The sequence below is a fragment of the Pavona decussata genome, unplaced genomic scaffold (assembly GCF_977016875.1).
Source record: "Pavona decussata unplaced genomic scaffold, jaPavDecu1.1 SCAFFOLD_114, whole genome shotgun sequence".
In the NCBI taxonomy this organism is placed as follows: Eukaryota; Metazoa; Cnidaria; class Anthozoa; order Scleractinia; family Agariciidae; genus Pavona; species Pavona decussata.
The window spans coordinates 5,632,501-5,660,396 of NW_028145528.1; the positions used below are offsets into that span (position 1 = coordinate 5,632,501).

A 27,896-nucleotide genomic window follows, 5' to 3' on the forward strand; every position below is an offset into this window, starting at 1 on the left:
AAAATCAATAAGTCATTTGCAACCCAAGAGAACGAAACTTCCTCGGTACACGATGCCGTGATTTGTAGGTGAGAAGACGTTAAATACGCCATGATTCACGCACAAAGTACCGTTGGGTTAAAAGGGACCCAAATACAATATCAGCAACGTGCTAGCCTCGCGCAGATATATATATTTTCCTGCAATTTATATTAAGTTTATATTCAAAGTTTGTTCATGCGTCGATCATGAAAGTTTCCCTTTAAAATAAGAGCTTTTCTGACCCTAATTTAGAAAAGCCAAATTAACTCCCAAAATAGCAATGATTTTTACTCAAAGAAACAGCCTTGTTTTGGGGCAAAACATATATTTTGATTTTACAATACACGCTAAGTATGAGATCGTTATGAGATCTTTATGAGGGTCACCATTTTCTGGATTTATTTTAAACAGCCCTCGAAGTCTAAAGACGTCGTTAATTTCGATGGGTCATTACTTGACGAAATTTACGGTAAGTTCATGGTGGACAAAATTTTCTAAAATATCCACACTATATTCGGGCCTTTTGTTGAAGTGAAATTTGCAAGTGAATAGATGTCGGCTTAGCTTACGTATTACACTTCATCCGGTCAGTAAGAATGCAAACGACTCTAATCAAATCCTTGTTGAGTCATTTATAAGACTGGAAAGTTATATTTTTTCTGTTTAGCCCAGTCATTCTACCCCGGGTATCAGAGGTTTGTTCTCGTGTGCCGCGAGGTCTCGGGATCGGTGGCCGACGCCAAATTACAGTAAGGCCCTGTTCAGACTAGGTGCCCGTTCCCGGTTCTCGGGCACGGGCACTAGTCTGAACAAAGCTTTTTGTCGGTGCCCGAGCAAAAATCTGGGCACCGTGCCAACAGGATTTTGTCAGTTCCCACGTTTTTTCCCTCATGCCTCCTTACGATACAGCAAGCAAAATGGCGGGCGCTAAGTTAACGAAGGAGAACACGATTGTTCCTTGGGCACCAAGGAGTCTGAACAACTTCCTTTTTAGTGCCCGGGCACAGAGCTCTGGCACGGGCACCTAGTCTGAACAGGGCCTTGGAGACTTCGACCGGCACCTAGGGTACAGTTAGTCAGGTATTTTACGAATAGCGTGTCGGACTGGAAGTTACTAAGGCTTTAAAATGGTCCGGTATTTCACGGAATTGCCCTGATATTATGGTTTAAAAGTAGACAAGGTCTTGTTAATCAATATTTCCGTCTTTGCCTTAACTTAACAATGAGGAGAAAACAAAGAATGACATATTTTGTCCTGACGTTGACAAAAATTGATGAGTCATTTTCACTGACGTAAATAGTTCGTGTGAGTGATTGGCAGCTATTTTGATTGCGTGACAATGCCTTCTGTTTGGTTCACGTTCGTATTATAATTTTTAGCAGCTGTTTATGATGCTGCAAAAAATATATTTCCATATCAAAACAAGTTCTTTTCACAATCTTACTTCGAAACTGTCTTACTTAGTCTTTCAACAAAGCGTTTTTCTTTTAATTAACAGCGGAGTCTTCGGCGTTCTGAGCCACAACACGATATTGCGGCTTAATGAAGAACAAAGATCAAAATAGACTTCAACCGAAATTTATGGAAACTAGTCGGCCATGATAATGCAATATGATTATGCGATTTAAAAGTGTTCGTTTGTTTTGGTGGCTTCCATGACAATATGAACTACTTAACGGACGTTAAAACTGCTTGAGGTTAAAATCATATCACCATATACTTTGTCCTTTATCTTGCCTCCAACACTACATCCTACGGAAGACTGTTTTACGGTCTGTTGACGGCTGGTTCAATTTTCAGAGAACGCAAGTCAAACGAGTCGGAGACGACTGTGTTGAAAGAGGCGAGCAAATTCAACACCATGTTGCTTCCAACAAAGGTAAGATTAAGTAAGACAGGCGTGAAACTCCTTTCTAGTGAGTAAACCTTTGGCCTTACCGGCCCGTTGTCCAATGTACGTTACTTTGATGTGAATTAACCCATTATATTCGATAGAGGCCCTCTCAGATTACGTTCTCTCGTCACTGAGCCAAGCTAAACATTCAGTGGTTTTTTCGTTAGATAAAGGAATTGCATCTTGACGAGTCCTACTAAAATTGCTTTTCTAGCGCGTATCATAAGCTAAACCATCGAATTTAATGTGTATGCTTCTGGCATTTTCGTGTGTGATGGGCAATGTAAATATTTAAATTGACAAACACGAAAATGTAAATTTTGGCGGTCACTATTTTGAGCGGTCTGTAACTAAATGTGGATTTGGTTTAGCATTTCTGCATATTTGTTTGTTTAGGCTTTGTCTCTTTTTTTTTTTTGTTCTCCCTTTCTCTCTTTATATATAACATGAGCCCCTTTCGTGATTGAACACGCAAAGCCGTTTAGTAATTTCACATATTTCATTCCGATATTTGCATACATTATAATAACTCATTCGTCTAGAACGGTTATCCTTTGGCCAAAGAGTTGTAATTTACGTTCACTCAAATTTAAGGAAATGAGTAACTTTTTTTCGATAACTCTGAGACCTTTCAGTCTTAAAAAATCAAATTAAGGGGAAAATGGAAAAGTGAAATTTTTATTACTTTAAAAACTCGGCGATCCAGTGCTGGCTTGGTATACTCTTTCGGATAATTGGATGGTAAAAATGATTCAAGTAAAACCAAGTACTTTTGCTTATAACGAGTGGCCCAATACGCTGGAATAATTTGCCTGATTGAATTAAAACTTCAGAGTCGTTAAGTACTTTAAAAAACTGGTGTTTTAATAGATCGTCTTAAATAAACGTTCTTTCTAAATTTAATATATTGTAATTTCATTTCATGTTTCATTTATTTCATCGTTTCATTTCTTTAAGATCCTCGTATTTAATTTTCATCTAGAAAAAGATTTCGCTGATAACACTCCCATCAACTTCTCTTGGCCAGTAGGTAACAAGTATGAAATATTAAGATCGGAGAAATGTAACTTTCTTAAAATGTTCTGATTCGAACGTTTCGCACCCAGGCTGCGCTGGAAACGTTAACCCAGTGACGAGATCGTGAACTTTACAAGACTTGTCGCTGTTAGTTCTGGAAAATTCAGATAATTCAAAACCTCCCAAATCACTAGTTATAAACGATGACCATTCACGTTAATAATATGATGAATTGCAATCATAACCTTCAATTACTGTACATAATAAATCCGAGGGCACAAAGACTAAACCGAGCACTTACCTCAACATGTCACTTAGCTCAACTTCAGAGGAATAAATTGCAAAAGCAGCTTACATTCACAGGTTCTTCTACATACCAGTGGAAAGTCACATCCATCGTCAGTGAAATTCTTTAAAATATTTGACCGTAATCCAGTTTCTGTTTCACAAATAAGATGTGAAAGTTCAACTAACACGGCCATATATTTTTCATCGAACATGTCATCGACGAATATAAGCAACAAACCAAAAATAAGATAACTGTCGCTTTCAAATTTCGCCATGAGTCAAAATTAAACATTCCGTACCACTTTGATTGCAATAAAAACGCAGGAAGAGCTTCGTTAAAGCTGTCATGTAACGAGATAAGTCCATCGCATTGATACGAACACACTGTCCACCATGTGATTTTCTTAACCGCTGACCAGTTAGTTTATTGGCTTACTTACTTTAAAATTCCCGAATTAATTTAACCATTTCAACAGTAATTAATTAATTAATTAATTAATTGAACTGAGCTTCACAAAGATTATAAGCATCATGCATCGCAGTATATTCGATGCTGGACTGATAGACTTCCCCTTGTTGCAACCAATCTACTTCTTTGACAACGTCACCTACGTCAGCGAACGAAAAAAAAAAATAAGTCGAGGGACAGGAAACGCTTGCTGGTCAAAAAACTGGCAGCACTGATCACAGAGTGTTCCCTCCTGGAAATTTCATTAAATATAAAGTTACGTCCAGTAAACGAACGTGGTGGACGGTGCATGAATTCGGTTGAATGTGATGGACTTATCGGCGATCTATCTAACAACAACAACAAAAATATATTTTACGAAGTTTAATACATTTGAGCAATGATGCATGCTAAATCAAGCGTGCTCTGACAAACTGGCACACTTGCAAAGTTCTTTCATCATTAATTATAAAACAAAGCTACGTAGTGTTCGGCTTTGGTTCGTTGTTCCGACAATGGGTGTTGGAACTTGTTTTTGGATTGAGAACCAGTCTAAAATAAAACAAGAACCGCAGTAGTTACTTTACTTTGATAACTTTGTTTTGTTTTACTTTTAGAAGTACGCGTAGTTCGTTGTTGGCTTTAGATAAAACATTTTATTTCGAAAAATGTTCTGCATTTATCTCAAAAACCGTCATTCCATACTTTGTGGCTTTCTTGGTTTTATCTGGAGTAGCACTTTGTAAACGTTTTGTATCTCGTCTTCAGAAACTTCACGAAAATGCGAAGTTGAAGCCATTTTCAAAGATTGACCTCCAGGTGCCGTCTATCAATCGATAGACGGCACCTGTGTAGCCAATCAGATTGCTTGTTGACATGAGAGTTGGTCATTGGGGTATGCTTAATCAAGTAATACTTCTCAGCCAGTGAACCGAGGAAATTCTCATGCACCTCTGAAGTATTGTTTACACGTAGTTTGACCTTTTAGTTGAATAATTATATAATCTCTCTTCATTTAAAAACCTGGTATGAATTTTCCGGTACATACTTATTCAGTCTATCTCTCTCCCCCCTTAGCTGTTTTCTTCGATTGTCCTACTGCTTATGTTCTCAAGCAAACTTCATGGACAAACGGTAAGTTGAACGTTATTGAGACCTGTTACCGTTTTTACCTGTTTACTTGTGATAATGACATTTATTAACAACGTAGCCATTTATGATAAAACAAGGAAATAACAAATATTCTTTAGTACGGTATTTAAGAACTTTAGCGGAAGTCAAGACAAGTAAAGGAATCAGTCTTGTCACTGGAGCGTAACCGTAAACGTGCTAGGTAACCGTGGCTCAACACAATCCTAGTCTAGAGAATGTTGGCCATGTCGTATTCGTATATTAAAAATGAAATTTTTTCGTATATTCTATACTATGTTTGTATTTCAGGATACTGAGCAGCAGCAGGGCAGCTTTAAGTTTCCAAACTCTTGCAAGTCAAGCGCAGACTGCAATTTTCTGGTGACGTACCAGAGATCTGGTGAAGATAGAGTGGTGTTTGAGATAAGCGGCAAGGGTAACTGGGCAGGAGTGGGATTTAGCGATGACAACGAAATGGTAAATAACCCTAGCCAATATTGTAATGATGATGATAATAATAATAATAATAATAATAATAATAATAATAATAATAATAATAATAATAATAATAATAATAATAATTATAATAATAATAACAATGGTTTAATATCAGCAGTACCACAAAGATGGCTCTTCATCTGACATTACTAAGCTACGTGGGAGAGTTATTACAATGAATGAGTTACCAATGGTGTCAGCATGAGAGTAAATATTTACAAATATATGAATTCTATGTACAGATAAAAATAGGGAACTCATATCGGAATACTAATTAATATTAATTCATATTAATTACTAATTATTGGAATACCACTTTAGATGTACTCAGCAACAATGTATTTTCTACAAGCTTTGTAGCATAAAATTATTCATAGCATAGATACTCCTTTCCTTCAAGGTCCGCCCTCTGCTGGGGGTATTGGATGGTTACGCTTTAGCTCTGATCAGCCTAATCTGTTATCTTTTCACAGCCCGATACAGACATGCTCATTTGTGTCAGCGATGAATCACTTAGTGGGCGTTACTACGCCTCAGGGCAGAGTGAGCCAGGAAAGACCACTATAGTAAGTCTTTTGTCGTTGCTGCTATATTTTTTTTATGTTGATGATTACACAGGAATTTCTAGAATGCCTCCGTATACAAAATAAGGATTGTTTTATTGGCGGGGCATCGGATTGTTGATGATTTGAGTCATTCACAAGTCCCAATGGTCTCGTCTTGTTATCTTGCCAAAAGCACTAATTTTTTTGGGAGTATATTGAGCTGCTGTCAGGTACCAAAATGTTTAGTGCTGTAGGTACTGATAATCGTAAGGGTCGGTCTCTTTTTATCAATCTACATGTTACTCTTACAAAAACAAGAAATTCGTTCCATTAATCGAATAAATGAATTGTTGCTTTTTTTTCTTTCAGAGTACATCCGTGGTAGAAGTTACTGAGAACTCTTTTGCGGGTGGTGTGGTGAAGTGCAAGTACTTAGATTTCATTACTTTACTTACTCTATTTTTTATACCGGTTCATACATTCATACACGAAAAGTATCTACCCTGATTTCAAACCAACAGAACTTCTAAATATTATCGTGTAGGTCTCAGAGGCTTCACTGCATCAAGTTACAAGAAGCTCCAGTTACGTTTTCAACAACATGGGATTGTTTTACATTCCCTGACAAGCTAAAAGCAACTTTTCCATGCTCAAGAGATGTCAGGGAAAGCTTAGCACTTTTGATCTAAGACATGCTTCGGATCTTAGTAAACAAACCTAGGCTTATCCATGCTACAATATTTGTCTAAAACGTGCAACTTTTATTTTGACTTTAGAATACTTACAAAGTAATGAATATTGTAGTCACCTTTACCTTTAATTTTTCCTTTTATACACGCAATTCTTCGCCGAAGTTTTTGTACATATTAGTTCTGCTGATCGTTATTTTTAGCTTATATACCGGCGACATTGATACCATGATGACATCGAAACGTCGCTCGAGTTTATCGCTAAAGGTACACGGTGTATCCAAATTTAATTTGATTGGAAAATTGATTGATTGATTAGTTTTTTTAACGGATGAGCTGATTGATGGAGTGATTGACTGATTGATTGATTACTTGATTTCATTGTTATTTTTGCAACTTTCAGAATTTCTAGGCTGATAAACCCAGGGATAGACACTTATAGAGACCTAAATGCCACCTGGTTTCTCTTAGGAGCAATTGGAGATTTGGGAAGTAAGTGTTCTCTCATTAATCTTATTATTTATTTTCTTATCGGCTACAAGCTCAAATAGCGAACTAGTGGGGCGATGATACAATTATTAGTTATAGTAAAGTAACGTTAGCGTAAGAATTAGGCACACCATTAGTAAATGCATGGGTTAATTGGAACTGCGATGGCGGTAATACTTTTGGCTAAATAGTACAGAGTTGTCTCGAGTTTGAATTAATATAAAAGGTAGGTGCACTATATGACAATCTCAAGTGCATTAGATGTACATGTATTTAAGATACTGTTTATTCTCGTCAGTTTCCTTTACAAAATGACGTTACATCCATACCTGTATGTTTTTTGGCTGTTCAAACTGAGTGACACTAAAACTAGGTGGCACCACCCCTTTAAAATCATAGAAAAGCTGTGTAGTTACTGGATAGTAGCATGTGAATTAGGTGTATTTAAGATGCTATTTGTTCTCGTTTTCCTCTAAACAGGTGTTACACCGCTGAAAATTCATAGTCAAAGACAGGCTTCAAATAGCAGAGTAAATGTTACAGTAGCTGCAAATGTGTCTGTTGATGAAAGTATAAAAACGGCGATCCTTGTCCACGGTAAGAAATGATATTAAAGGCTCCTGGTAGTGAAAATCTGGTCAGGAAGGGAAGAATGAAACAAAATTTGAATTTCGTATCCAAATTCTTTAAAAAAATACCCCACTAGACAAAATATCGCTCAAAAATTAGATAGCTTTTACCTCAAAAGAAATTAAATTTGCCTTGAATTGTTATCTCCCTTAAATGCCTTCCAGATCACACACGCTCCCCACTGCCTAGCACCTTAACGAGACTAGTAATGGCGTTTCATTGTTGTCGGAAACGATGAGAACCGGAGTCCAAGAAATATACACATTTCTTTCATGGGGGTAAACTAGACTGTGTTAACTTTTTGGCTGGGCACAAGTTTAAGGTGACATCATAGTTGCCTGTACCATCGTAACATCTCAGCTTGACAAAAAGAACTGATCTGAGAAACTCAGTTGATACTTAATACTTCTGCGGAAAGATTTGATTCTCCAGCGCTATAATAACTAGCCATCCCATAGATCTTGCAATGTATATAAAAGGCGTTTTCAGATGTACAGAAATCTACTGGATGACTCTCCCCGAACGTTTCCATTTGAAGTGGCGAGAAAAGTCACAGCGCAAATATATCGAGACAAAAATGAATGTCTCCTATAGGTCCTATTTCCAGTTCGCTCGATATTACACCGCATAAATTCATAAGTGGTGTGTTGTGTGTGCGAATTTTAATAGAAAATGGATTCATTAGATAACGTTTGTATCGTAGCTACACACGCGCGTGAGCAGCTAAAGCCTATCGGGGTGCTGAGTGTACTTTGGAACATTGCATCCAGCTTCTATACTGACAATTTCAAGCTATTTCATGTCATAGTCAGAAAGGACGATTTTATCAAACAGTTAGACTTCAATACAACCTCTATTCAAACGCAAAGAAAGAGCTTAACGAATTTTAAGTTTTATTAATGTGTAAGATTATGTAAACAATTGTTATTGATGTTCATGGCTTTGCATTTTTTAAAATTACTTATAAGTTATAGAGACACGACCCACAAGCAATTCTGTTGCTAACTACTGTCGTGTTTAACTAAAGGATGTTGTTGTTGTTGTCACCTATCCAGCCACTTAAAAGGTATATTTAGTTTTAGTGTTATCATTTTAATTTATTTTACAATGATATCTTATTTTAGTATTCATTTCCACTGACTTCATTCTATACAGGAATACTGATGACAATAGCATGGATTCTGTTTGCATTTGTGGGCTTGTTCACTGCACGATACATGCGTCAAGTCTGGGAGCCAACAAAGATATGGGGAAAGGCAGCATGGTTTACGGTTGGTCTAATTTTCACTCGAAAGGCTAACAAAATGAAATATCATTTGTCTATCTACCAAACGTATCAATTCCAAACCTTGCATGTATACCCTTTGCTTGGGAGGTTAATAGAACACGCCGCCTTGTATCAACAACAATAATTTATTTACAAATTCAGATGATATAAGGGGCTTGTTCCGCAAATGGCCACAAGACTAGTCGAGGCGGGACAAGACGAGCACGAGATCATAATGGGAAAAATTACAATAAATTACAAACATGCTGGAAAACGGAAAATCTTAAATTTACATAAAAACGCAGATTTAGATAAGGCTATGCAACAAAATTTAAGTAAATTATGTGTAATTTTTATCCCTCTTAAGTGGAGAACCTGAAATGCACGGAACTTCTTAAAAAAATAATCCTGAATATCTGGTTCAGACATGACTCCGCAAAATAAATAAATAAATAAATAAATAAATAAATAAATAAATAAATAAATAAATAAATAAATAAATAAATAAATAAATAAATAAATAAATAAAGGTGTGTTACAGTAAACATTTCATAGCAATTACCCCAGCTCCATGAATTTACAGCCGTGTGTTTCTCCTGAACCAAGTTGGAGCGCGATAAATTTGGGGAAATTCCAAGAGAATGGTTAACAACCTGTGCAAAACAGTTTGTAATCGCTACATGCCATAAGTCCAACAGTACTCAATTAATAACACAGCGAACTGATTCAAACGGCAAATAAATGATTTTCTGTCCACAGGTCCATCGGACGTTAATGACGACCACAGTGCTGTTGACAGTTGCTGCAACAATCCTGATATTTGTTCACGTAGGAGGGTGGTCATCGGTAAGTCAGTTCGTTTGTTCTTGCTTCTAATCGTGAGCACCAAGCGAAACTTGAGTAAATAAAAATGTTCTCTATTTTGAATCAAAGTTATGAAGTTCACTTAGTCGATCAAACAGCACGTCCTTGCCCTCTCCTACCACCTACCATTGGCTCGAAGATATTAGCACTTCGGTGCTACACTGTAAATTCGAGGGTAAATAAAGTTTATTGATTGATTGATTGATTGACCACCCCCTCCACCGTACTTCGTCGTCATTTCACATGAGATGCATCGTTGCTTGGACTGCCAAATTTTGCGTAGACTAACTAATAATTTGCGTTGGTTCCTTTTAACAGAGTGCTGGGCCGCATCCCTATTGTGGTATCGTCACGATTGCTTTTGCACTTGCTCAACCAATCATGGCAGCGTTTAGACCACATCCTGGTGAGCCAAAGTATGTACCTCTTTAAACTTCCCTTTAGCATAGTAGTAGAGGGCGTCAAGGGCTTCCATAACGTGACGAATATAAAACGTCAGCTAATACTGCACGGTCGTGACTGCATAGAGCAGACGGATGGTTTTCCACGGCTTAAAGTGTCAGCAGTAATGAGCCATTTGAAATCATATGAACTGTATAGTTGAGACACGTCAAGATAAATTATTTTAATGAGCTGAAATCCCTTGATGGATTAATCATCAAGGCCTTATCCTCCAGTCATGGAAAAGGAGATGATGATGATGATGATGATAACGATTAATATGCTCAATTCAGGTGTAAAAGATCAAACCAGTTTAATTTACATTTTCCCATGCAACTTCGTTGTTTGTTGCTCCAGGTTGATTCGGAACATGCTAGTAAGGTGTTGTGGATAATTTCTCTATCAGAAGTCATGATTTTCATTTGCTCTTACATGCATTCCAGGATACATAAATAAAAAATTCGCCAGAGAATGCCGCATGATCTAAATGGGAAATTCCCATACGGAATGGACAAGTATATTTATGGGTTTAAAACCATAGGAAATCGAGGCTAATTGGCAAGATCTTGTACGTCCGGTGTGACAACCCCGCTCCAAACGACCAGCACTAGTTCTTTCGCCCACTGGCCAGTGCACGTCAAATGGTTCCTGACAGTACATTTATTTTTCGCCCTCTGATAATTCATTGCAACGAAAGTTCAACACGGCTGCGGCGTCAGTTGTACATTAATATGCCAATGTTGACCTCTTTCCTTGTGGAGAACACGTGAACAACCATACCCTTGAATTTTTGCCATAAAAAGGTCCAGCCGTCGCACACTTAATGCATTACAACTACCCACATAATTCTATATCTATTGTTTGAATGAGTCATCCCTGTATGTTCCAAATAAAGCAATTTTCCATTTCAAGGTTTGGATAGGATTTACTTTCCAGCTGGAGTCAGACGATGTTAAGGTTGTTTGTTATTATGTTTCTAGGCGCAACATTTTCAACTGGGCTCATAGGATTGTTGGCTCGATAGCTCTAATTATGGGAGGTATGTTTTCTCAGTGCTGTGACCTAAAAAACGCACAAATTATCACTAAAAAAAATACAACTCGGTAATTTCAAGAGAGTTAATTGTAATTCTACGGACGTGTGATTGTGATAGGAAAAGTAATCTTTGTAAGAACCTAAATCATGGACCGTTTAGAATCTATTTTAGTAACAAAAATTCGAGTAAATAGGGAGTATCACTGCATGGATTGGGAGACGTTTTTTAACCACAAATCACTAGATTTTTAAGTTTAGTTATTTGATAAATGAATCTGAATTAATGATAATATTTTGATAATATTTTGCTGATACATAAAAAGAAAAGGGGGAGGGAGAGAAACGAATCGGGCAAAGAACCAAATAAAGACAAATTTCAATGATCAACTTTCTTTTATTTTCGTTTCGCAGTTGTTTCAATCTACTTTGGCTTGGATACAAGTCAAGTCGGCTTAGGAAAACAAGGCCTATATGCTGTAATTTGTTTCTACATTGGAGAATTCCTTATTTTTGTGTTCGAGGTGTATCTGATCCTTTCCAAACGGAACAAGGAGCAAAGGTCCGTTTCAACAACCAGTGCCGGAGGTAAGAAATCGCTGTTAACTTAATCGCTGCACCTACAATACTACACTTACTATAGGGGCAGGATGTTGACGCGCCCTTGTCCTATATCTTACTATATTACAAGAAACGGTCACTTAGCACGGTTTAGTAACGGCACTGTAATGATGAACGGGCGATCCCAGGCCATTTAAATATTATATTCCGCTTTTACAGTTTCATTCACTCTTAATTAGTATTTAAATTTAGGTTAACAATCTTCAGTCAGAGATGTGATTCTAGGTTTACTATAAAGAAAAATCTCTTTTCCTTTTCGTCGATGTAGCAGGAAGAGAAAGAGAGTGGTATTAAGGCAGTTACGTCATAAAAAGTTTACGTTTTGTTGAATGTGATAAATTAAAACCAATTGCATTTTCTCGCACAAGAACTCTTACAACATCAAGAAGGAGCCTATCAAGTGATTTTCTCTCTCAGAACAACTACTTGCATAATCAGCTTTTCAATGAAAGGAAGGGAAAAAATGCCCCAATTTTTTTTGATTTCTATATGTCTTTTAGCTGCTTTTAAGTAATGCTAAGAAGCCTTACGCACCGGACCCCTTTAATGGTTATTTTTGTTGGAAAGAAGCTATCAAATGATTTTCTTAGAGTTGGAAAAAATCGTATGCATAATCGGTTGTAGATATTTTTCTAAGACACAATACGGAAAAACATTTCAGAATAAAAAGTAGCGGAAAGGAAGTGAAAAATAATCCATTTTTATTGGTTTCTTTTGATTTTAATTTGTCTTTAAGCTTTTCATAAAGTCATCTATGGTACTAGAAAAGCTTGTTCTCTTTAATGACTAATTTCTTTGCAGATATTGCGATGCATCCCCCTGGGCATCAGGCTCCACCGCAGCCTGAAATGTCAATCAAGGTTGGTTCTACAATCATTCTACAACGTCATTTTACAATAATTCTTCAATGTCATTTTACAATCTCACAGTAATTTTTTTCTCAATTTTTTGTTCATTTCATTTTAATCCAGGAAGCAATGATCCGCACTATGATGTTTATATTTGTTGTTCTCCTTGGAGCCAGTGTGGCGCTAACCATAATCTTACTCATGGTACTCAAGGACTAAAAGGTAAAGATACTCGGCACGCGCACGCAGAATTTTAATTATCATGATGGCAATTGTACTGTTTGATTGTTAATTCTCTTTACAAAGATAAGGAAAAACCTGTCTTTGGTGCTCAATTTTGCATATACGGGATGCTTTCTATTTTCTTACCAAACACTGGTGTAAATTTGCTGACTGTTAACGTTTTGACATCGCATACTGGTTGTAACTTGACCGTGATATCAAAGTTAACTGTGTGTCCATGGTCGGTTGAAGAGGAGGACCAATATTGGTCAGAGGACGAACTGCCGTGAGTGGGCTGGTGACGTTCTTGCCCTATTAGGTTTTAATCAAATTTGTCCGTAAAGAAGAAAGTCTCTATTTTTCGTAACAGTTTGTTAAAATTATATTGGGAAATCTGAACGAAAATCCTGAACGTGCTCAAAAACATGCGTTTCGTTTAACTGTTTTGTAACCTTGCATGTTTTATACAAATTTAAATGACTGTCTCGGGTTGTTTTCCTCCATTGATGCCCGTTTACAGTATAAAACGCCAATAAAACCAATGCCATCTGCGGCAACTCTTGCCACACGAGACTGTTTGCAAAATTTTAGAACTGTTAGACAGTGGAGCTAGAATCCTCAGGAGGATGTTTGTTTATACATTTAGTCTCATTATCATAGATTAATTTAAACGACAAAATTAGCTACAAATAAATGGTCTACATAAATTGAAAGAGCTTGGCACACTTTTTGGTTACTGAACATTTGAGCATGGTATGTTACTGATGGTTCAAACGTTTTGATGAATGAACGTTAAGGGTGTGAAGATTTTATAAAGAACATATGGCTGGGTGACAAAAAAGAACCCCTCTTACTATCCAACCAAGATACCTTCTTTGTTAATTTTATAGTTTTTGAAAGCTAATTTCTCTGAAAATATTCCACATATTACACCAATATTGACACTGGCTATCAAGGGTGACATTCGCGTGCTCTTTTAGGTTGTTCGTGGGCCAGTTGTTTGATATATGCTAATTATGCAACATGTAAACAATGACGTCAATAAATATTCTCCAGAGATCACGTTCTGGTAATAGGCCACGCAGTGGACCATCGTCAAGATTACGCATACGTTCTGTCATAACAACGCAGTGTGTGCACTTTTCCCTTGATGTGAAGCCTAAATAAAGCACGTGCCAATTTATTTTAAAGCGCAGAACCCAAACACTTTTAAAGCGTAATTAAAGTAATCATTGAAATTGTTTTCGTCTTTAATTGCAGGCGCTATTGCATGGCAGTTCGTCATGTGTACATTGGAGGATGAGAATAACTTTTATAATTGGACTTCATCTTGCCTCCAGTGAAAAAGTGTGCAATAAGCTGAGGGATTTATAAAGGACGTTTAACAGCACCACCACTGGTCTCCCGTGAAGCAATGAAGCTAGTCAGATTTTATCTTTAAAGTTTCGCTTTTAATAATAGGATATGTAACAAGAAAAAAAATATATATAGAAAAAAAAACAAAAAAAAAAAAAAAAACAAAAACAAAAAAAAACGACAGGTGAACAATAACTTTCAATTTTGCCATCAACGTAATGTAAATATAGATTGTTGTCGTGCGTGAGGAGAAGTTTCATTGAATTTTACTTCAATTATGTTACAAAAGTATCAAAACAAATATATACGAGCGATATTGATTTTTTTGTTATTTTTTCCGTTAGTGTTATTGATTGGCGTGGCGTCTTGATGGCTGTAGAGCAATACTTTGATTGACTAAGATTTATTTTTCCGTTAATGGGTTTAGAAATCATACACACAAATGAAACATGTTTAAATTTCGAGGAGATACCTTTATGCAGTTTGTAATAAAAGATATTTGTCTTCCTATCTTTTTCTTCTGACTGTGGGCGTACGCCTAGTATTTTAACCAAATTGATTGTGCTTGCGGTGAAACTAATCTAAATGGGTTATTATAATTGCCTTTAATTTTGCTGCAATGTGAATAATAGATATGAATTTATGGTTTTGTAACAGAAATTGAATTTTATTATACGTAGTCGTACCTATTGTAACTACGTCGCACCACGTGCAAAATACGGGAGGCCTCATTATACATATATATATATAAAAAACAGCTTTCGATCAGAAAATGTCTGCTCTATCTCTCCCTCATGACAGACTGAAATGAGCAATTACCTCATACCGTTTGTCTGCTGGACGCTACATTTACAAAACGCTGTTTTAAATCGATGATTTTATTTTCTGAATTCCTTAAAATTCTCATATTGTAGTTCAGAAAATTCTTAGTTGAAGAAGTTGTTTATTTCCATTACCTGCCTTCAAGGCAACGAAAGGACAAACTGAATAAGATGTTTACAAATTTACTTGGAAAGCATTCACAGTATCTGACTGTACATTTGCCTAAGAAGTTTTCCACTCCTTGAGTGCCCTAGTCCTAATTATGCAAGTCATAGCCCTTATTATGCAAGAGGCGGCGTGTAGTAACTCGTACGTGTTGTAGGGGTACATTATGTCAGAGACGTAATGTGACACAGAACTAATAAAATACAATACAATATTGCCCGAGCAACAATTGCTACATTGTTACTGCTACAAACTCGTTGCTATGAGGACTAAACTTGACGCAACTCATTTGTTTTTCATTTAACAAGATATGTCATTTGACTAATTGACGGATTTCCATCTTAGCGAATAAGAAAATGGTATGATCAAAGGATATTACATCTTTATATAAGTAAAACGGTTATCCGGCCTTGTCAGGGTGTGATAGGCATACAAAACATCCAGGTTTAAGAGAGAAAACATGCTTAATATCAGTTTCAACAACGGTGAGTACGCTGTTATCAAGATCTCAAATTAAGGGGAAAAATCAGTTTTACCTTTAAGACAATGTTTTAAAACTCTTTCTCATTTTCAACAATTTCAAGCCGGGTATCATTTCATCTATTACAACTAGGAGCTTAAGACAATAAATCGACGTTTGTTCAGTTTGCAGAGTCGAATTCGTTTCGATTCTTAAGATAGTGGAAGGCGCATTCAGTTAAGTCAAATCGCAAACCATTTTCGATATTCGTTATATGAAATCTTCCCACTGTCATGTTGCCGTTAAAATTCTAAGAGAACTTACAGAACAGAGAAATAAACTGTATCATCGGATGAAACTTTGGATCAATAGTGCAGAGTGATCGCTAAAAGAGTAACAGCTGGGTTCGAAACAATGCAACTTAACAATATCACGTAATGCCGAATATTCACGTTTCGCAGTTTTAATTTCACTGAGATGATACAAAGTAAAAGGTTTTGTGTAATATTGGCTTTCACGCGAAAAACAGTTACAATCAAGTATGAGTTTGAAAGCTATAACTCATTTTTTTTTTTATCTTAAGAGGCAGTTCGCCCTTTTTTGCGGCGGATTCTGTTGATTATAATTTCCTTTCAAAACCGTTAAATCAATGTTAATGGCGGAAAAATAATGCAATATCAATTCACTGATGATAATGTTACGAACTTTCTAAATTCTAAGCATCTGCATGTTAAATTGATCTCGGCTTGAACTCTTCCGTCAGTAATCAAAATTTCTGTTGTTTTGAGTCATTTCCATTAAGAAAAAAAAAAAAAAAAACCTCATCAAAAAGCGAATCTAGTATTTCTCAAAGTACGTTTTGAAGCGGTTTAAACCTAAAAGACCAAGTCAAGTCAAATAAAAAAGTTGCTTTAAGTGAAGGAGATACAGAAGGGAATCGGAACTAAATCTCCAAAAAGCTGACCAGCTTCAGTCTCGAAGAAAAAACACAAGAGATCGATGATAGTCGCTTCTCCTTCCCTTTCTTCTTCTTCTTCTTCTTCTTCTTCTTCTTCTTCTTCTTCTTCTTCTTCTTCTTCTTCTTCTTCTTCTTCTTCTTCTTCTTCTTCTTCTTCTTCTTCTTCTTCTTCTCCTTCTTCTTCTTATTCTCTTCTTTCTTTTGTCTCGTGAAGTTTGTTTGACCGTGAAAGCAAATTTTACGGTTGATTAACTACTGATCTGGGATATGTTACGGATATGTTACTGTTATGTTGCGGTTATCAGTTTCTCAAAAACCAACATTCGGATGGAAACAGCAAAATTTAAAATAAAATACAATATTACTCAACTATTTTTCAAGAAATTACATTGTGTGACGTAGATAGGACGGTTTTCAATTGAGCTTCGAAAGTAATTGGCATTTGCCTTGGTTTTCCTTTACTTTGCTCTGTAAATGGATAAAAAAAAAGAAAAAAAAATTCGCGCCAGTTTCTCGACCTGTGAGAAGTAAAACCAAACTCAATCGAGACTGTGCATGATTGCTCGCACGCGTTTTCCAGCGCTTGACGCTGGTTAGGTGCAAGCTTGTGTATATACTTCGAGTTCTGATTGGTTCCTTGCACTCTTTGCGTTTCTTGCGATTGGCCAGGGTAGTTAAGTTAGTTTTGGTTTTCCGACACTTAATTGAAAACCGCTCTAATTGTGGAGAAAACATTTTGTTAGTTCCTGGAACGAATATCATACCTAATTCTATTTAATGATTTTTTCTACTTTATGTATGTAATTTTATATTTACTCTTTCTCCTCCTAATGACACAAAAGTAGCAATTTCGTAAACTCTGCTTGAAAGATAGGAAAATGAACAATAGTTTCCAGTGTCCATAGTTTCTACTTGATTAGTTTATTGTTTCAGCACTTTACACGACTTTCATTTTCGATCGACTTGACATGGCGTACGATACAATACAGTATTCATTACGCACGTTACGGTTTGGGGTAAAGGTTTCATGTTATGTTGTGTTGATGACTGTTGATTGTTTTGTAGGAAGTCAAAATTCTACCGTCGAATGGGAAGTATTTGAAATCAGTGCAGCAATTCAAATAAGCCTCACTGCAGTGTATTCTGTGACGTTCATCACTGCTCTCCTTGGTAACGTACTACTTATACACATCATCAGGCAGCGGCGCCCACTCAGTGCAGTGTCCATTCTGATAATGAACATGGCGGTTTCGGATCTTCTCTCTGCGCTGTTCACAATGCCGTACACCGTGGCGTATTTTTATGTGCAGTCACGTTGGTTTAGTGGTATAGCCGGAGCAATTTGCTGCAAGCTCGTTCACTTTATTATTGGTACCACCATTGCTTCTTCAATATTTGCATTACAGATTGTTTCTGTGGAAAGATACATCGCTGTTGTGAAGCCTTTTTTGTACCCTTCTTTTGTTAAGAGGCCAGTATGGGTATCGTCCACCATTTGGCTCTCATCCGTCTTATACATGGGCGTTTTCCTTTACATTTATGACACAAAAACGGATATTAATGGTGTCTCGTACTGCGTTCCTGATTGGGAGCCTTTGTTTGACAATAACTGCAGTCCGAAAATCTTCTACTCTTCGATTGCTATTTTACTTTATATCTTACCACTTTCTGTCATTGCAGTCTTGTCGGTACTTATCATAAAGAAACTAAGGTATCAGAAAGTACCTGTCAGTGGCTTTCAACCTACGATGCGCGAGTTGAATTTACAAAAACGAAACTATCGTGTCATGCGAATGTTACTGGTTATCATGGTGCTATTTGCTGTGTGTTGGCTCCCAGTTCACGTCCTGCATTTTCTGATTCAGTTCCATGTTGAAATTTACGATTCTCTACCACCGCTTGTTCCATTTTTCTTGTTCTGGATATCACATGCAAACAGCGCTTTAAATCCCTGCATAGTCATCCTACTTAATGGTTCGTTTCGTGCTTCCTTCATGGATATAGTTTGTCGTCTACATTGTAACCTGTGCTTCAAGGCAAACCGTTTCAGCTTCGTCAACTATGGGCCCACTCTGCCATCCGTTACTAGGAAACAAGGACTTCCTTCCCTAGATTACTCAGTACGATGGAGTAAACAGGAAGGTCGTTCGTCAATCACTCTTCTTGATATCAGAAAAATTCCATTAGCAAGTGAACTTCCTTAAGGCAGCTACTCTTGAAAATGCTTATTTTATTTCTCCCATCAAATGTCTTCTATGGTGCTGCCTGTTGAAATAACATTACAGTCGTGTTGCAAGACTTACAGCTACCCATATTAACTTTCGGTCTTGTAGCTTGAGCCTTAAAATATTAAATTGAAAAACTGTAAATCAACGGAATTTGTAGCGTATCACGGTGAACTATTAAAAAAAAAAGGAGACATTAAGCCTCCCGAGTCGTGTCCTAAAATTCACACGTTATTTCAAATTGTGTATCAGTATGCTGATAACTCTTACGTAATAGTAAACAAGAGAAAGATCTAGAGTAAGGCAGATAAAGTGGTTCAGAAATAAGTGGCTCAATCATAAAATCCTAAGTCAATCAGGTTCTTATTTCAAACGGTTTACTTATTGAGTATGTGTTCGATACTCGATGTTACTTATACAGTAATATTATTTTCAATTTTTATTGATTGATTATTAAATATTCAAGAATACAATTTTAACAATTGCAAAGGAACGAAAAACACGTAATACTAGTTAATTAAATAAAATAAAACTACAACAGAAACATTAACAAACAACAATACGAAGTCAATTACAAGGACATTTTGTATTGGAATCCATTCACACAAATCCTGTCACTGTTTAAAACCTTCCATTGAACATCGTCACATTTAATTACTGGAAAATATGAATTAATTTCTCCCATTTCTGAAGATGCTGCAAAAGTTTATCATTCTCCCTTGCAATATAGAGCTCAATGTTGTACACACGTTTAGTCCTCGCGATAAAAACTGGCAGATTAGGTTCGGATATTTTTTGACATCTATTGGAATAAAGATAGAATTTACCCATTAGCAACATGTGATTGATTAGAGTGAAGTCATCTGTGGCATCAAATTTTCCAAATATCAAATCTGTCTCTTTTAGTGTATTGATTTAAATCCATTATCCCTTAACCAGGACAAAACGTGTTGCAAGAGAAAACAAATGCTCGATGGACTCAATGTCCTCTTGGCAAAAGATACAACATGGAGAGTTAGTTAGGCCTAGCCGAAATAGCTTTTCATTGGTGTGAAGAATACAATTTAGTATTTTGTATTGAAATTCCCTAAGTTTTGATTCTAATGTAACATTAAAGGCTAAGGAGTAAACAATTAAACATACCTTTTCTTTTTTCAAAGGAGCGAATCCCTCGAACATTAAAAGATAGTAATTTGAAGTGAATATTATTGAGCCCCATATTGCGGGAGAAGGAGTGTCAATCGACCATAATGGGAGAAGACAATTTTATGAACATGACCAAAATAATAAAAATTGAAATAAACAATATACACAGTAACAGAAAGGTGAATAAATCGTAAAGCCACATAAAAAACGAGAACTATACTTACAATACACACTAATTGTGGTGATAAAAGGTCGCTAGATTATTACCTTCAGTTGCGGCCCTAGGGACTCAGAACTTGCTGTGTGAGATACAATCGGTGTGAATGAAAACAAATTATGGCGAGTTGGCTGTTTTGCTTAATAAAGATTGTATTGGCATGAAGAATAACAAATTGTAATACAAATCTATAATGCCGTGTTTGAAATAAATTTTACAAAATGACTAATAAAACGGATTCAAGAATAGATACGTATTCCAAGGGAAAAAAAAAGAGAGAGAGAAAATGTTTTATGGAGAAAAAAAAATTATTAAGGCTCACCATTATTTTCCGGCAACAGGTACTCTGGCAAAGCGTCCACTGAGTATGAGCTACTATTTACAATAAGTTTTTTACCTTTGATGAATACACGTTCAATGTTAGCCTCTTTGGCTTTCCTGTATGCTGCCCGAAGTTTTCCACGTTCTTTTGCAGACTCCGCAAAAAGATCTTTATCAATATACACTGATGAAAAGCGGGTTTTCAATAGATTCCTCCTTTTCTCCCACACACATTCAGCATCCAAACGGAAAACAAATCGTGCTATTACAGGTCGTGGACGAGCAGATTGCTACTCTTCTGCGTGTGTGGTTGATGGTGCCGCGGAGGCATTTCGAAGGGTAGGCTTAAACTTCCCAATCCGATGGATTGCATGAAACTGGATGTCGTCGGAACCAAGTTCGCTGATCAGTTCCTTTACTTTAGCAAAGCACTCTTCATTCGTTTCCTCTGGATCCGCGGGAATATTATAAAAGCGGAGGTTTTCCCTCCTTGAACAATCCTCTTGCTTAATTGCACGGTCTTTCAGAACCCTAACTTCTTCACTCAAATTTTAATTTTTCTGGAGTGTTTACTGTAACTGTCCGTCAAGGAGTGTCAGATTCTTTTCTTTCAACATTTCCACCACTACCCAAGCCGCTTCCAACGAGGTTGATACTTCACGTAACTCCTTTTTAACCACACGAATTTCATGTTGGAGCTCCGATTTTAAGGCTGCAAAGTCGGCATCCTTTTTTGTGAATCCCCTTTCCGATCCTGTCTTGAATGCCGGACAATTTTTCAAGAATTTTGAGTCGACATCTTCGCCGCCATCAGTAGAGCTTGACCCACGTGCTCTCTTTTTTTCTTTGGAGCTTTTCTGCGACATATTGGTTGTCAAAGGCCTAATTAAATTGCTAACAAAGTTTCCAAAACTCTTTCTGGTCACTCTTAACTTAAAAGAGCAGTGCCAATAGGATATAAAATTGCTTCAGCTCGACATAATTGCTAGAGCTCAAAAAGCGCGTCTTGCCGCCATGGCGGTCAGTCCCAGTCCCTACCTGGTCAATATGAAATGTTTCATATTTCACATTTCACATTTCATACCCGGTCAATATGAAATCTATAGTACGCTACTTTTTATCCTAGTCAAGGTAAATTTACCACCGTAAAACTCACAGCACTCACAAGGGCGGATTGAGGTCGTAAACTCCTGACCAATGACAGGCAGACACTGAAGGCGGTCAAGGACCGTCAAGTTTATAGACTCAGTAATAAGAAAAGGGCATTGAGGTTCGGAAGCGGTTTAATTAATGAAAGCGTAAATTGTCAAGACCTGTCTTCCTAGCTTCGATCAACTCGGTACTGCTTTACGGTTGCGAGTTTTGGACCCTACCCTCTTCTCCTACAGGCAGGTTTAGACGCTGATCTGCCGTGAGCATGCCACAGACGATCATCGCTATAGTTATCTCCCTCAGGGTACAGTGCAGAGATGCATATGGTGATGGTGATAGCCAATGTTATCACCATCCAGAACTTCTAGCTAGCCGATACTTGGGCTGTGGCAGCCCCAAAACGGGAAGGAATCACAAGAGACACAGCCAGCCAGCTTTGTGCAGGTATTATTGAAGGATGTAGGTGTGGAGGACACTAGCGAGTGCAATCGGCGAGTGCAATCGGCAATTTTTGCATATGGTCTATGGCATTTACAAACGTTTTGCAGGCGTTTCACTAAAAATACCAAAATACCGTGGTGAGGGGGTGGAGTAGTTATATTGTACGCGTTCAAAGCGCCAAGATCAAGAAGGTGTCATGAAAGGGAGGGAGTTTAATTGAGAGTGGACACTGAGGAAGTAATGACAACAACGACTTTACATGATGGGAGAGGAACAAGGTAACACAACTATGCATAGAGAGTGTTGCTGGATTCTTGTGTATCTCACGCCAGTTCAAACGTATGCCTGAGCACGAACATATTGAAGACCAAGAATTAAGTTCCTGTTGAGTTGTTGTTCATCTCAAATCGGCACCACTTTCTACTTGTGAAATAAACACAAGCAACACGTTCCCTTGGCACAACAACACCTGTTGACCTAAAACCGCGGCATATAAAGAAAAATAACAAAAAGTAAACTACTGAAGCAAAAAAACACATCTGGCGCTCGGTTTGGTCAGAGCCTTACGCATGCGGACAGACAAATTAAGGGTGGAGTGGTGGCACCCATGTGCTCTATACACGCGTGCTGACACCATAGCGCGGCTTATCTCACGTCGTTGTTACACGATTTTTGTAAGCTTGTGCTTATCGCACAGGTGGAACCAGTCTACATAGTCCATCTGCAGCGTAGACTCAAGGGTAGAGAGCCAATGCAAGAATGCTAGCCTTGCGACGAATGCACGAAAGACAGAGGTGATGACCTTCAACGCCGGCCTGATCATGAAAACCTGATTACCAATGAGAGGCAGGCACTAAGGAGGACTTCGGTGTGGAGGAGACTGACGACCGCGTACGTTCATATAGAGTGGTAAGTTTTCTGTAGTCGGTCCCGAATGAATGACATCATGGTGATACGGAATCCTAGCTCAGGCCTTATGCCGCAATGTAAAGGACGTTTTGTCCAGAAAATAGGGAATTAATTTTCCCGTGCTATGTTCTCAAGTGTCAGTAAAAAATTAAATGATTGAATGAATGATTTAGGTCTTTAAATGCAGAAAAGCCAAAGTAAAAGTAATAACAATAATTACAATAAACATCCAGAACATAGTTTGGTAAACTGTTTATTCTTTTCCTTTAATTAAGGGGGCGCTTAGTCAATGCACTACGGTAATGAAAAACGATCAGCCGAGCTCAGTCAAGTTTAGCAGAGTATAGTTGGTATAATGTTTTTTTTTCTTTTAATTTCCATCTTTATGAACAAGATATCATAATCGACAGCATCCCTGAGCCAGCTACTGTTATTTCTTAATTTCGTCTTGACAGCTTTTCTGGGGATGTGGTTGGTGTCCATTTCATCAACAGGGTGCTTCGTCAAGGGAGACGCTTATTTGGAGGGGGGGAGGGGGGGGGGGTAACTTAGTCCTGAAACTACGGTAATGAAAAGCGATCAGCCAAGCTCAATAAAGCCCAGGCCGTTTCAAGAAGGGAACATATTTACGAGGACGCGAGTATATATTGGACTATGGCATTCACAAATAAGCGTTTTGCAGCCATTTCATTAGAAATACCAAAACAACTGCAACTGTAGCTGTTTTAAATTACATAAAGATGTTATGTATTCTGAAATTTTACCTGAGTTGTCGTAAATGATAGCTTTGTCAATCGACTTTCTGTGCTCTTATCACAAGCAGGGTATGCTCGAAGTTGATAAGGTCATCATCTTTCAAATCTTTAAACATCTCATTCTCAAGTTTTCTAATCCCCTGTTCGATCTGATGATCACTGAACGGTTTCAACATGCTGATAAAACGGCCTCGAAGCATTTCATACCACTTGGATTTTGTCATACTTGCTGAAAAGGAGATCTCTTGCTGAGAAATGTTTACATACAAATTGTTTAGGAAAGAAAGGTGGCTTTCGCGCTCTTGCTCTAAACTTTGGCCCACTGCCTTTTCTGCACTTTCGATAATCGGCAAACTAACTTTTAGGGTGGTTACCAGGAGGAAAATACCGCCGGGACGTAGAGAACGAAGTATTCCCTTGAAAACAGCATCAGGGTTAACAAAATGATGCGCGCTTACAACAGCTATGACCCTGTCAAAACTCTCGCTGATTTGCGGATCCGAAAAAAATTCTTCAGCTGTTTTCAGAACCGTATAAACCCCTTTCTTTTGGCGAGCAACTTGTTGCATTTCCACGCTGGGATCTACACACCAAATAGGATTTTCTAGCCCTGACAATTCAAAGAGTTCTGCGGCAATGGCGCCCGTTTCACTACCAATGTCAGCGACCACGTGTCCTGGCTTCAAATCCAAACATTTCATCAAGACAGGAACAGTACCTTCGTGAAATTCTTTGTAGAAGTAGTCGTACCTGTCAGCTATAATGCGATAATGATCTATAAAGAAGGGAAAAAGAGTTGCTTGTGAACGCGGTTATCTTTCGTTTATGTCAGTTTTTAAATTATTTCATATTCCCTCATCTGTCTGTCTCGAACTGTTCAATGTGTGTCAGTTTGTCTTCCTGTATTTGGATCTGGTTCACCGTAGTGAGAACCTCGTCCCCAGGATCTTGGTGGTACGGAGAAGTCCCTGGCCAACAGCAGGCCAAGTGTGTCAAAAAATCTTGGAGATTCTAGTTTATTCCAAATGGCAGAGGCCAACCGCTGTTCGGAAAAATGAGCCCACACAAAGGAAGACTACTCGAAGAAACGCTGAAGATATAAAGTCCAGTTGTACGGTTTATCGAGCGAATTCGAAACTTTTGTCTCCATTTCACGGACTTATAAATGTATTTCTTGTGGTTGAAATATTAGATATCTTACATGACGTTTTGGTCTCGACAAGAGAGGATGGTCTCGACAGTGGAAAAAACCACGCACTGACTGCTTTAAAATATGGTCACCGGCGGTCATTAATGTAAGCCTACAAGGTTAATTCTACAGCCCACACGTTACTTTGGCAACAAGTTTTTGCATGTAGTCGACAAAGGTAAAGAAAGGTAGCGGGTTGCTTAAAGTCAGATTCTGTCCGGTACAGGACTGTTGAATTCTCAGAGATGTTTTGATGGATGTATGTGATGTCATGGTGCCCATTTTGGTGGATAGGAACAAAAAGATTTTTCTCCTCTGGGAGTTCACTTCTATTTTTATGCAAACTTTGTGAACAAATTTTCTTTTGTTTTGTCCACCAACATGGCGACAATGAAAACCACCTACAGCTGGACATTTCGAAACCTCTAACTTTCGTGGGTGAATCCTCTTTATCGCACCCACGATTAACATCTACAAGTCAGGAAACAAAGTTATCTAACTAAATTTACATCAACTTCAAAAATCCTGGTTTCCATGCTACAAAATTCAGCATGGGGAAGATGAATCCCTTCTTGTGCTTTATGCCACTGATTAGTTTCCTTCAAAGAACAAATATAAGCGGATGAATTTCCGCAGCAAAATAAATTTTAAAGTACGAGACGTGTTTTTACCTGGAAAAAGATAAGGGAAATGTTGAAATCTTCAGTGTCGAAGAACTACAGTCTTGAGATAAGAATGTTTTCTCTCGTACTGAGTTGCATGTAGAAGGCAGAAACGATAATAAGCTTTTCGATTGGCGCATTCTAGTGTTTGTCGACTTCCCATTTCATTAAACCTTTCTTCGCTTTATCGTAACCGAGGGAGAATCAGAAGCAGAGTCGAAAGAAAAGAAACCAGCCCTTATGGCTAACGTTTTGCTCATCCGTCAGACCGTCTGTTTTGCAATCTCCTGTTTTTAGTTACATGTTCTTACCAGATACATTGGATGAGTGGTCGTTGGCTTGCGCTTTGGTTTCGTTACATTCTTCTTTGTGGGTGTTCATCATATCTTGCTTGTGTAAGTCAGGAACTATGAAGAGCGGGGAGGAAAGACTTTTGAATATTACACTTTCAAGAGAAGTCTAAACTGAACAGCTCACCAAGTGTGCTCTAAAGACGCATACCAACTAGTGAAGCTTCGCAAGAAATTAACGAAGCCGAAGGATGTCAACTCTGTCCTCGTTGTAGTTTTTACCTTACCGTTTACACCCTCCCCCCAACAAACATTTATATCCTTCAAATCTGGTCGATCACGTTTAAATAAAGGACGTGTTGTGGTTTTTTATTATTACGTCATTGATTCGACGAGCCAGATGAATCATCAAAGAAAACCAACAACCTGTTTGGAAGCGTCGAGATCGAGTACTTTATTTACACCACACGTGATAGTTCGGTCACCGGAGCATAAAGGAATAGACCCTTCCACGGATTTTAAACTTTTGAAATGAACAAGTTAGCGAAAATCCATCGACACCTCTGGCAAAAACGCCTTAAAATCAATAAAGTTGCCAAGTTTGAGAATGATATGTTCAAAACTAACCGAATGACAATATGCCTCAGCAAAGTCGGGGTCGCGAGATTTTATGGTGTATGTACGGTGGGGGGCAAGTCAGTGTGTGCTCAACCATACAAACGTCTGTAAAATTGCGCAACTTGGCAGGGCTATTTCTTCGCTCGCCTCCGACATATCACTTTCATACTTGGCAAGTTTACTAATTTTAAGGCGCTCTTTCCAGTGGCGTCGATGGATATTCGCTAACTGGTCCTTATCATAAGTTGAAAAACCCGTGGAAGGGTCTATTGTGTCAGGAAAGAGATAAATCTCGTATCGAAGATATGTAAATCCGGCTTAGAATGGCGTGACGTTTTTCAATCAAATTTTAACATAAAGGAGTAAACACGCAAAAGGTATACCAACAGGATTTTTGGAGCAATCGATTTCAGCAGAAACGGTAGTTGATTTTGAGTTCACAAAGACGGGGAAAACAAAAACATAAATCTTCAAACATTGATTTTAATCGAGCATACATACATATTGTGGGTCTAAAATATATTTTGAAATTCGCTAAGGATCGGTAACGTACTAAACTTACGACAAATAGCTATGTGGTTGAAAATGTTATGTAACATGCTGACCATTGCTCGAACAAAAAAGTAAAAAGCAAAGACTCTGTATAAAAACCTATAACAGTAGAACTTGCGTTAAGTAACTGAACAAGAATCTAAATCAATTTCTGGACTAGCTGCCGAAGCGATATACTGAACAGTCAAATCGGCGAGAAACGCCTGTTCATGGTTAACTAAACACATTGACTGCATACTTACCAGTAGGGATTAATACAGGATCTTTTTGGCGTCGAATTCAGAGATTTTGAATCCTCAATCTGCCATCAACAACTGGTGGTTTCATTCAAGGCTCCACTCGGAGTCAAGATAAAAATGCAGTGTTTAGCCCTTCCCGTGATCCCTCGGGCGTTTACATGGACGTCAAGGACGTTACATATACATGGTCGGATATTAGAACAAGGCAACACAATTGTGTATAGACAGTGTTAGTGGATTGTTGTGTATCTCACGCCCGTTCCAACATGTGACTGACCATGAACACTTTAAAGACCAAGAATAAGTCCGAGCACGCTTAGTGCTGCTGAGCTCTGGTCCATGTCATGCACCTCTTTCCACGGCTGTTTTTTAATCATGTCAGGTCTCAGGTGGTGGCCTACAATAGAGGTGTGTTGAAGAGACGAGTTTTACTTTCATTTTTATATACAGAAAATGGACAAAGGATTTCTTTT

At 37.8% G+C, this 27,896-nt stretch overlaps 3 protein-coding genes and 1 long non-coding RNA gene across 4 annotated transcripts; 2 read left to right on the plus strand and 2 right to left on the minus strand.

Annotated features, from left to right (window-relative positions):
- Positions 1-1,462: 1,462 nt before the first annotated feature.
- LOC146470426 (ferric reductase 1-like) lies at positions 1,463-14,812 on the plus strand. The gene is made up of 15 exons (XM_085122512.1): positions 1,463-1,901; positions 4,747-4,803; positions 5,110-5,277; positions 5,772-5,864; positions 6,213-6,271; positions 6,936-7,024; positions 7,502-7,618; positions 8,807-8,922; positions 9,678-9,764; positions 10,101-10,198; positions 11,204-11,262; positions 11,670-11,843; positions 12,678-12,736; positions 12,848-12,946; positions 14,207-14,812. The coding sequence occupies exons 1-14, from the start codon at positions 1,884-1,886 to the stop codon at positions 12,941-12,943; spliced, it is 1,290 nt and encodes a 429-aa protein (XP_084978638.1). The 5' UTR covers positions 1,463-1,883; the 3' UTR covers positions 12,944-12,946; positions 14,207-14,812.
- Positions 12,990-14,198, minus strand: LOC146470427 (uncharacterized). The gene is made up of 2 exons (XR_014867107.1): positions 13,176-14,198; positions 12,990-13,113 (listed from the first exon to the last, which is right to left on the minus strand). It is a non-coding gene; the product is annotated as an uncharacterized LOC146470427 (long non-coding RNA).
- Positions 14,813-14,948: 136 nt separating the features above from the next.
- On the plus strand, positions 14,949-23,707 carry LOC146470428 (galanin receptor 2b-like). Its single transcript, XM_085122513.1, has 2 exons — positions 14,949-15,774; positions 17,773-23,707. Exons 1-2 carry the CDS (start codon positions 15,750-15,752, stop codon positions 18,909-18,911), a joined length of 1,164 nt encoding a protein of 387 aa, XP_084978639.1. The 5' UTR covers positions 14,949-15,749; the 3' UTR covers positions 18,912-23,707.
- LOC146470429 (uncharacterized) lies at positions 23,465-27,547 on the minus strand. The gene is made up of 3 exons (XM_085122514.1): positions 27,427-27,547; positions 26,036-26,131; positions 23,465-24,648 (listed from the first exon to the last, which is right to left on the minus strand). Exons 2-3 carry the CDS (start codon positions 26,106-26,108, stop codon positions 23,909-23,911), a joined length of 813 nt encoding a protein of 270 aa, XP_084978640.1. The 5' UTR covers positions 26,109-26,131; positions 27,427-27,547; the 3' UTR covers positions 23,465-23,908.
- Between the last annotated feature and the right edge of the window lie 349 nt (positions 27,548-27,896).

Excerpts from the sequence above, each read along its gene's own strand:
- LOC146470426 (XM_085122512.1), top strand. Across the intron at positions 9,765-10,100 it reads ACGTAGGAGGGTGGTCATCG|AGTGCTGGGCCGCATCCCTA; the intron begins GTAAGTCAGTTC and ends TCCTTTTAACAG. Across the intron at positions 11,844-12,677 it reads TTCAACAACCAGTGCCGGAG|ATATTGCGATGCATCCCCCT; the intron begins GTAAGAAATCGC and ends ATTTCTTTGCAG.
- LOC146470428 (XM_085122513.1), top strand. The coding sequence starts at position 15,750 with ATGCTTAATATCAGTTTCAACAACG. Across the intron at positions 15,775-17,772 it reads TAATATCAGTTTCAACAACG|GAAGTCAAAATTCTACCGTC; the intron begins GTGAGTACGCTG and ends ATTGTTTTGTAG.
- LOC146470429 (XM_085122514.1), bottom strand. The coding sequence starts at position 26,108 with ATGATGAACACCCACAAAGAAGAATGTAACGAAACCAAAGCGCAAGCC. Across the intron at positions 24,649-26,035 it reads CCACTCATCCAATGTATCTG|ATCATTATCGCATTATAGCT; the intron begins GTAAGAACATGT and ends CCTTCTTTATAG.